Genomic DNA, 10,877 nt, shown 5'->3' with positions numbered 1-10,877 from the left:
AAGACACCTGTGCTTAGAGCATTTTAAAGCTGGATGGGTGGAGGCTGTGCATTTGAGTGTGCCCAAGAGATGGTGGGGGTGTGAGTGGTGTGGTACGGTAAAAGTGTGTGGGGGATGGGTCCACTCCTGAAGTGTGCAGGTGGGTAACCTCAGCTCAGCCATGCACCCCCATTCTGAGCTTGTCCCATTGTCCCAGTGTGTGGGCTTTTGTGTGGACAGCCATTGTAAGAGCCCAGGGCTGGCCACTGTTGTGTCTGGGGCTTCTCTGCTCAAACAAAGGCCCCGTCTATGAGCCTCCACCCTACCCAAACAGCAGACTGACTGACTGACTTGGTGTCTGACTGACAGACTAGGTGGCTGACTAACTGACTGAATGGCTGACTGGGTGCCTGATTGGTTGAGTGATTGATTGGATGGAGCAGAAGAGTGGAAGTACTGTGTTTCAGGCAATCTGTAATACTCAGTGTACATCAGTGTCACTTATATACGTGATACTGTTAAATGTATGATGAATGAAATACCAAATAAGTTTTTTACTATCATAATATGTATAAAATGCATTAGCTTTAATGGGATTTTGACAGTTAGGGTGATCATTTAAAAACAAAGTGCTATAAGTTGTGAAATGACGCAGGCTGATGAGGCACTCAAGGGACATGTTCTAAAATGTAAATAAAAAAATGTCAAAAGAGTTTTTTGTTGTTGGGTTTTTTTCCAGGAAAATGCAACAGTCGCAGGTGTTTTTGCATGCATAAGACTGACATCATTCCACATATTCACACCAGCCTTGTATTACATGGGTGCATTTTTCAAATTTCTTCAAGTATATTTGTACAATGCTGGTGTAAAAGTTGCACACATTTCCCAAATGCTACACTGTTTGTAAAACTCTCATATAGATATCTATAAATTGTATAACAGCTTGAGCATCCTTATCTGTAGCATACTTCTATCATGCTGTTGCTATTTCATGTAATCTAATGTTTAAACTATTGGATCAACACTTAAATAATATATATATTCTAAATGACAGGGAATAACAGGGTTCCTTATTCAAAAGGTCAGTAAAAAGGGTGCACCTGGACCGCTGTGACGCAGCAGCATCCAGCTCTGCGTCGGAAACACCTTTTCTGCAACAACGGGAATGTCCCAGAAAACATTCCCGTAACACTCCAGCACAGCCAACCAAACAAAAAATGCACTGAGTTTGAGGAAATTCCTGTAAGCCAGTCAATCAAAGATGTGGAAGGCATCGTTGGCCTGTTCCTCTCTGCAACATCTTGCATGTGCCAAGAATTCACACTTCCTTGCTATATCAACAGAAACAGGTTATCTTTTCCTGTTAAGCGCCCCAGCACTTAATATAAAGCCACAAGTTCCTCCCTGTGTTTCCTGCCCAGGCCACAACGTACGTCATCGAGCTGTTCCCCTGGCACCTTAGGCTGTGAATAAGGAGAAAGCAAGTGGCCACAAACAAACACCTTACATTTATCTCTCTGTCTCGTTCTGTGTCTGTTTCTTGGTTTCTCCAGTGTAGTTTCTAACAGTCTGCAAGCATACAAATTGCTTTACTTGCTGAGCGTTTGCTGCAGCCCGGGATGGAATTTCAACTGTTTTTTTGGACTGCTGAATTTGATTAATTGAGCAAGGAAGGGCTGTTTTAATACAGGGAAACGACTTCGTTGAATAGCAGATGCACTGTCAGAACTTCAGTATGTCATATACTCTGGTGTCGTATGCAAAGGGTGCATGCTGCAGAGTTAGCGTGAATGAGAGGCAGGGAGGAGAGGTTAAGAGGTCAGAGATACTGCAGAGCTCTGAATGACAGATGCACAGATGTGCATCTGCGGCGCAGTTTGGGGGGACAGAAAGGTGAGGGAGTTTGGGGCGGGGGGTAATGCTCATTAAAGCAGCACACCTGCAGCCCATCAAAGAGCCTTTATCTCTTATCAATTGAAATCTGCTAAAGCACGCAGCATTAGACGCACAAAACAAGCAGACTGTGCTGCATGCTCACTCATAGTCTCTTTATCTCTTTCCCTCTCCCAGTCTCTTCTGACCAGTGGATAGTACCTGGCGCACTAATCCTGTCAGGAATGCTGAGGGGTGTATTTGGATGCATTTGGCTGAGAAATCGAGACGACTCTTCCCGCTGAAACATCTGTGCAGAGCACAGTCTTTCCTCTCATCAGTTTCATATCAGATCCTTTTTCATTGACCTCAAGGAATCTCACACAATGGTGTTATCAAACTGTAAAGCTCTTAAGATTTACCCAACAAAACACCATTCAACTTTTCATGTATTTTGAAACTGTGTTCTTTGGAGACCTGGAGTGTACAATGTGCCTGTCTCTAAAACACTTTGGGTCAACTTCTATTGCTTAAATTTGGTATAGACTATAAATCCCACAAAAGGTTTCTGACATTTTTCATGATGTCTATCTTTTTTTTAAAACGTTTAATAAACAAAGTATCGATCCTATCGCACTAGTATTGATCTGACACCCATATTGGCGTTTGTATCGATAATACTGACACTTGGGTTGACCTGCTAACCTTTAGTAAAAGGAGTAAGTCAGTCCATAAATAACCAAAGGAATAAATGTGTGTGCAGCGATATGTGGAAGTTCACTGAGGTGAAAGAGCATGTGGGATTTAAGCCCCACCCCCAACCCCAAAAGAATGTATAGTTGTTACGGAAAACTACACATGTGTACAGTAACTGTGTGTAAACAAGCCAGAAGAGCTTTGAACACAGTCGATCGCAGCATGGGTGTGTTAGGTCGCGATTTGTATTTGACATGATGCAAAAATATTTCCATATGATGCAACATTGCGTAACTCTTGAAGAACTGTATGGGGCAATAATTCCAGTCACTCAAAATATGTCTTACATCACGGACCACAGTATACATCAAATTAGATCCCATCCACCAAGCTGATCTGCCAGCATGTCTAAACCTTTGACACAGGGAACACTGTTGGTTAAAGTGTGACACCAAGTGGAAAACTGTCTTCAGTGTTGCTTTGGAGTCGAACCAGAAATCCATCGACTTTCCACTTTTCACTTGCGATAACACGTCCCACATTTTATGACCGTATACCCAGACTTCTTTGTAACCTCCTTTCTGAGTTTCTTTTTTCTTTCTCTGCTGCCCTCATCATCAGGAGGCTCACGGGGCCTCCACACTACACGGTTCTGTTATGGTGTTGAAAAGATTGCTGTCATAAGAATGCATGAGCATGTTCCTCAACACGGACCTTGATGAGAAAAGCAGATTTTTCACCATATGAAAACCCACCTTTTGCTTTTCCACAGCTGTAGATGTGTTACACTGACTTCACAAAATTCAATTCTTCACTCTGTTTTCAATTTTAACTCACGGCAAATGACAGTGTTGGGATTTCGGCAGCTTGCTACAGCCGTACAATAGAAATGATACTAAATTGAGGGTGACATACATTTGATGATACCTAAACAGAAGCTGTGTCTACCACACCTCCTTTGTGTCTGTGAAATTGTGTCTAATTGTGAAACCACGATACAAAGAACTGCAAGGCAAATTTTTTCTAATAATTCTGGTGTTCATGTTGTGTTTTCACTTCCTCTTGCTAATCAAAATTACTTCAGAACATCTAAACATACCAGTGAAGTGACGGTCAAAGCTTTTAGAATATGTGTTGTCTTACAGTAATACACCACCAACAACAACTACCCACCCCCACCCCTCTCGTTACAGTAGCTCGGTGGCGCAGCTGTCCACCATGCCGGACATTCTGCCTTGGCTGGCCAAACCCCATCGCACCGCTGAAATCCTTCTGCTTTGCAGCCAGGAATTCTCTCCCTGTCTGGAGAAAAGTCCCCAATAATATGACCTATGTAACCCCCCCGCCCCCACTCCCCCACTCCATCCCCACTCCATCCCACCCACACACCACCTTCGGCCTGGAAGTGTGCCTGGACATCGCCTCAAATCTGCAGCAGCCGTTAACAACGCATTACCTCCAGTCACAATTACCAGAGCCAGCCCTGGGCGGAGTTTCTGTGACTGGCTGGACCCAGGACGTGAAATTGAGCGGCTCAGACACATCTTTGGATCTGAACAGGGCTGATCCGAGCTTTTGTTGTTGTTGGCTGCTCGGCCTTCCTCTAGTCACAGCAAGGGGCGGGCCGCTGCTGAGCCACAGACATATGGCTGAGGAAAATCTCATAAGACCAAAGGTCAGAGTGGGTCGAGCTAACCTCTTAGCCTCTGGTTGATTTATTATCCCATGGGGCAATGTTGCCCTGCTTGGACCAAACAGAACAGGGGTCAAAGGGCATACTGTATCTGTTCCTTTTGTGAAAGCCGGCTTAGCAACACGGTTTTGTCAGTTAGGAATAAAAGGATGCAGAAAAGCCTACAGACCAACTGAATAATTATGGGATCACTTATGTAAACACACAGCTGCAACGCAAAGATAGAAACAAGTAAGTACTTAAAGGGTCAGTATGTAAGAGCTATCCATTTTGCTATCCATCTTGCGTGTGAGGGTACAGCCTTGCACTTCCACCTTTGGCCAATTTAGAATCACCAGTTAACATAATATGCATGTATTTGCAGTAAGTGAGCTATATATAGCAATGAAAGTATCTCATTTAGTGTTACTGGCAGTCTTAATATCTTTGCTAAGTGAGATGTTTGCACTGCAGAATCTGCCTAAGGAACATTTTAGAACATTTACCATTTAAAACATTTAAAGAATGAAGTCAAGCACGTGAAGCAAGTGTAGCTGTTGAAGAATACAGTGTGGAACATAGCTTTTATAGCACATAAACTGGGCATTGAGCTTGTTTGGGCGATACAAAAGTGATCTTTAGTGTAAAAACTGACACATCAACCCATACCAAAAAAACCTTCCAAATGGCATTAATATATTTTTTGCGGTAGTTGTTTTCTTGCTAAACTGCTAAGCTAAGCTAGCCTAAGCTAGCTAGATATTTGGGAAACTGCGTAATTCCCCAGCACCAAGTTATCTAGTAATGTGCTTAAACCTCTGTTGATAGATTTATTTATTTATTTATTTATTTACGCATGCTTTATCATACTTATAACATTTTTAAGTAATAAGAGAGGTGCTATGTGCTATGTGCTATGCTATGTGCATTGTTTTTACTTACTTTTTTGGCAAGTAATCATTCTACAACACAATATGAATATGAATGTGAATATGAAAATTATTCTTCCAAGCAACCTCTTTCATTTCCTAAAAAGGCTGTACTCTAATGGGATCACAGGGGTGCGTACATCAGGCGTTTCATGACAGCTTGACTAGGTCACCAAGAAAATTTTATGCTAAAGGTCAAAAAATATTCTCTGGTGACTGAGAGGTGGGGGAGGGCAAGGAATTACAGCAACTGCCCTCTAGGCAACTGTTGGCCCCATTTATTTAGCGACAACTCCTGACAGAGTGGCTGGCATCAGCTGCTGCGGACATTGTTTGTCACAATCCTGAAAGATACACTACAAACACACATGCATGCACACCTGTTGAAACATATCTGCTTTCATATAGCGCTGCTGGGCCTCTACAGACAGGTGGCCTACATGCACCACCAGCCGCCCCAGCATGAAAACCACCACCCAGTCACCGGCCACCACCACCGTGCTGGAAGTGCCCCTCGTGGTCAAGTATATGAGGGAGTAATGAATCTAACCTCGGGTTTCAGTGTGCTTGTTTTCCCCCCCAGTTTTCAGTTGCTTGAACAGATAGAAATTTTTTAATTTCTGACACCTCCCACAGTCCAAAGATGTATGAGGTTAGGATGATTCTGGTGATTCTAAATTGCCTGTGAGTGGGAATGCTTGTCCGTCTCTATGTGTTAGACCAGTGACAAACTGGCAACCTGTCCAGGGGGACAGCTGGGATAGGCTACCCCCTGCCCTGGTGACCCTGATTTGGGTAAGCAGGAATTTTATTTTAATTCCATTAGATCGTATTACTTTAAATGAACACTATTAAAGAAGATCATGCTCATCCTCAGATATTTGTATATGTCTGAGACACAAAGTACATAATATACTGCAAGTCTTTTGTATGATTTGAGATATTGTGTTGTACGGGGCCATGTTCAGCTGCATGATGAGGTTCTGTCGGGAGGCGGGATTAAAGTCGACACGGATCATCGATTCAGCTCAGAGTCCGGTCATGATCTTCCTTGAATTCCTCCTCTGCACAGTTTTTTTTTCCAGGACTGCCAGATTTCACTGTCCAGCGTCTGTGACAGTGTGCCCCTTATATTCTCCTTTTAAACTGCTTCCTCAGATCCTCTTTTAGCTGCGTTCCTGTGTACTTCTGAGATCAAACTGCCTTTTGAAGTGGGAGTCTCTCTCTCTCTTCTCTCTGTCTAGTCTCGAGATGAAAGAGCAGCAAGGGGAGGCACAGAGCAGCCTCTGCAGACGGAGCTAGCCATGGGGTCTCGCTTTCTTTCCTCCCCCCCCCCCGGCACTCTCTCTGCCAAAATCCCCTAGCAGTGATAGAAACCAAAGGAGGACAAAAAGCAGCGGAGCACTACGCCCCGTAGTCCCTCTGGTAAATTGAAAATGCCCCTGCTCTCCGCCTCACATAAGGTCACTTATGCCCCCGCTGTTCTCCTGAATCTCCTCCTTCTTCCACTTTACTCTGCCTATTCCCCACCCTTCCCCCAGGATGGCCCTGCCTCCTTCTTCTAGCCTCTCTCTCGCTCTCTAAATCTCACATCTAAGTGTGCTGATCTTGGGACATCCCCAGTATTTTTTGGCCTTTGAAGGAAAATATAATTGAGTGGTAATACGAGATGCATTCCCTCTTCCTCTGCATGCCTGGCTCAATGGGTTATGGAATATTGAAGTTCAAAGTAGGTACAGTGAAAGTGTCATGTTTTTTTTCTCCCCCTTCTCTTCCTCCTTAGTGGTGATTGCAGCTTAAAAAGGAATTTAGTGAAATGAGGCTTTGGAGACATTTTATTTGGATGGAAACGTCAGCTCGTGACTTACCTCGACCCATTCTCGGCTTGATGTTTAAAGAACTAGCTTAAAACAACAACAACAAAAACTATAAGCTATAAGCTTATATAACTATAAACTATATTATGGCATAGATGAGATAATCAAATTCTCCCAAACTAAGACAGGAGGGCAGAGCTTTAATGAAATGGAGTTTTATTATTTACAGCAGAGCTACAGTGCACAGGGTGTGTGAGAGTATCATTTACAATCATGTCCATCCATCTGGACAACAGGAACCTCACCATGTGTTAAACCAATCAGACAAGCAGACATATTCCAGGCTGATCTTTTTTCTTTTTACACATTATAATAAATACAGAACAATAAGGCAATGTTTCTATTTACAACTTCTATAAAACTGTACAGGAGAAGAATTACACCCACTTTAGGTAATAGATAATAAATAATAGTACATTTTTAACCACTGCAAAAGAAGAAGAAGAAGAAGAAAACACACATTTGTGCAGAGAAAGAGCTTTCTGCTTCCCTTGTTCGCCCTTCTTTTTGTGTGTGCATTCGTCTTTTTAGGAATGTGCATGCTATAATTATGGGAGGCCTTTCATACTACAGCTCCATAGTTGAGTTATTTTCTATTTTCTACTTCTTCCATGCCTCAGTGGCCTCTGTCAGATAGATAATGTGAGTGTAGAAACAAAATGAGAGCATTGTCTTTATCTTTCAGACGATCACCCTCGGTGGTAGCCGACTTTTCCCAAAAAGCTTTCACACAGAATTAGCGCTCCAGCTCCTCAAAGCGTTCTGTTTAAATTCTACACTGTGTTTTTTTTACTACCTGGTTATGGACAGAAATCTCTCCTTACCGCGAATTCGACACTTAATTAGCTCAGGAGAGAAAAAATAATCAGAGCTTTAATGGGGCAAATTTATCTCAAATGCAATACAGCAGTGGGAACGCCGTGACGAGGGTAACAGAAGCTGTCCTGCAGAATCCTAGCAGTGGTGTAAGGTTAAAATGCGTGAGCTTGATACCTACAGGAAAACCCCGAGCAAGCACACAGATCATGCCTCAACTCTTGACTGTACAGTGTCCGATCTTGTCTCAGAGGTTTGACTGTTTTATTATCACTAACACAGCTGCAAATCAGCACCGTGTTAGCCACCCAGCCTGGACCATACACATTTGGTTAGCTTAATTTCTTCCACTCCAGCCCCTCCGGTCCCAACGTAGGAAAAAGTCAACAGATAAACCATCTACCCTCCTCGTGTTATTCGATCACTACCAACAAACACCTGCCACAGTTTGAGTACAGCTAGGCGAGATGGATATGTATCTATGGATATAACTCCACTGTGTGCTCGGCATTGGTGGTGCCAAGGTAATCAGAAGGATTTGTGGAATTCCTCTACCATGGCTGGACTTTGAGTTGGGTTTCTTTTTCCTATGTCTTTGGGAACTTCAGGGCTTTGATTGCATTACGACTTCATTATGGCGTTAGTTAGCTTTGGAATAATATTTGCAGTAGAGGAATGCAGCTCACTGACAGGCCACACATAAATTAACATCACAGAGTAGTGCGATTATGAGGGCTAATGTAGTGAAATAAATTCATGCAGCATGTCGCTGCTTGAATGACTGTGCTGCAGGGGTAGACTGACTAGTATAGAAGACAAAGCTACATTGAGAAAACTTAAAAAACAAAACAAAACACTCATACACCCTAAGGAAGAGGTCAGCCAGTCAGTCTGCTTTCCACACATCAATCCCACTCGAGTGATTGTTTTGCCCTTGTGTCCAAAATCACAGTTAAGCAGACAATTAGAAGTTGTTCTCTTCTCAAGGGTCAAAAGTTAATTTGAAAATTTGGAACTGTGAAAGGAATAGAGGTAGGGTGGGGGGACGGGTGATTTCGGAAGACTGAACCCCCTTATTAAGTCCCCACATAAGGGGTTAGGCTGTTTATGTGAACTCCTGCTTCTTTAATTGTCCTTTGGTGATGACATCATCGTAGCCAACGTGAGCCGCTCTGTGACATCAGGGGCCCTCGTCGGTGCTGCCACCCATCCGTTTCTGGATGGTCACCCTGCGGATAGAGGGCTTGGACGTCAGCTCTACTTTGGGTGGGAACTGCTCCAACAGGATCCGTAGAACCGAGTCCATTTTCTCGTCCATCTGATGGATCTGAAAGCAGCAAAAAAGCCAAACAGGTTAGGTTAGCTGAATACCTCTGAGATGAACACTCGCAACATAAGTACAGTGTAGACCTGCACTATGTAACAATTCCAGCTTTGGTTTGCTCTTTTGTTTCATATCCATCTGCCTCTTTAATATAGTCGTCATCCCAATGACAGACTGCATAATGACACGTTAGTCTGCCAGTCGCCATCTACCTGCTAAAGGCACTCATTACAAAAGCTGTTGAGCTATATGATCCTTAAGTGGGCAGACACACACACACACACACACACACACACACACACACACACACACACATTAAGGCCACTGTTATTTACATGCTTTCCCAACTGTAAACACAGGTGTATCACCCAACAGATGCTAAGATACTACCAGACCTAACAGGGCGTAGCCAGTCTAGCCATGGTGTGAATACATAAATGTCTCCACCTGAGTTGCACAAGTAAACAGACCGCAGACTGCCTGGTGACATGCAAATGCAGTGAGCACTGCACATCCAGACGTATGTATGTACAGCACCTACTTACAAGACCTCGTAAACATACCTTCATATACACAAAAAGAACATAAATGAATCTGAGAGGCTGTGAATTACTGGGTATTAAGAATGAAAAATAGGCTTGTCTGGCTTACATCTAGTTGGGGTGATCGTAGCTCAAGAGTTGGGAGTTCGCCTTGTAATCGGAAGGCTGCCGGTTCGAGCCCCGGCTTGGACAGTCTCGGTCGTTGTGTCCTTGGGCAAGACACTTCACCTACCGCCTACTGGTGTTGGCCAGGAGGGCCGATGGCGCGATATGGCAGCCTCGCTTCTGTCAGTCTGCCCCAGGCCAGCTGTGGCTACAACTGTAGCTTGCCTCCACCAGTGTGTGAATGGGTGGATGATAAAGCGCTTTGGGGTCCCTAGGGGGGGCTAGTAAAAGCGCTATACAAATACAGGCCATTTGTAAATTAATAAGCAATTTTCTTTCTGTAACAAATGGTAAATGGCCTGTATTTGTATAGCGCTTTTACTAGTCCCTAAGGACCCCAAAGTGCTTTACACAAAAAGTCATCCACCCATTCAACAATATGGATTTAAACCCATCCATGGACATACAAAAAACGAAAAACTTCTATTTATACTTTTTAATTATTTGCAGGAGCTGGAGGTTCAAAAATAGTTTCACCACTGTTTTCCACCACTTACTTCTAAAAGTACTACTACTACTAATAGTAATACTAACCTTGGTTTCTGACAGATCATGTTTTTCTGTTCATTCTGCATGTCAAAAATAACACTAAGCAGTGCAGTACCAATGAGCATGAATTAAAATGTAATTTTTGCTTCCAGACTCTCTGTTAGCTTCCCAATGTGTCTAAATACTCTACTAAATATGAGAAACACCCAGTCACTAAGTTAAACTGAAATAATGAGCATATGGAGCTTGCTAATGACATTAGCATGCCACACTTAGGGGAAAAAGTACAGAAGTTAAATAAAAACTAACAGTCTATTAAAAGCTGGGTGTCTGATAATGACGGTTGGAGTGGTTGGCAAGGCCCGCCCCCTAAAGCCTGCAAATGCTGCAATTATAAAAAGCCCTGTTAAGAAATAAAGCCTGAGCTTTGAATTTAAGTCAGTTGCATAAAGTGTAAAGCCTAACATGCTCTACTTCAGTTCCTCACATTGTGTTTTATTTAACTTTGTGTTAGAC

At 43.1% G+C, this 10,877-nt stretch overlaps 1 protein-coding gene across 1 annotated transcript in view; it reads right to left on the bottom strand.

The window, feature by feature from the left end:
- Window positions 1-7,176: 7,176 nt before the first annotated feature.
- Window positions 7,177-10,877, bottom strand: part of kcnq1.2 (potassium voltage-gated channel, KQT-like subfamily, member 1.2) — a 177,654-nt gene continuing 173,953 nt past the window's right edge. The window contains exon 18 of the mRNA XM_085462380.1: window positions 7,177-9,168. Coding sequence (XP_085318506.1) covers window positions 9,022-9,168 — 147 coding nt within the window. The 3' untranslated portion in view covers window positions 7,177-9,021. The remainder of the gene's footprint in view (window positions 9,169-10,877) is intronic.

This window comes from Copadichromis virginalis, linkage group LG7 (assembly GCF_057382275.1).
Source record: "Copadichromis virginalis isolate Kocher_CV1m ecotype Utaka linkage group LG7, C_Virginalis_male_GT1.1, whole genome shotgun sequence".
Lineage (NCBI taxonomy): Eukaryota > Metazoa > Chordata > Actinopteri > Cichliformes > Cichlidae > Copadichromis > Copadichromis virginalis.
The sequence above is the reverse complement of the archived record's forward strand: the minus strand, read 5'-3'. Positions and strand labels throughout refer to the sequence as shown.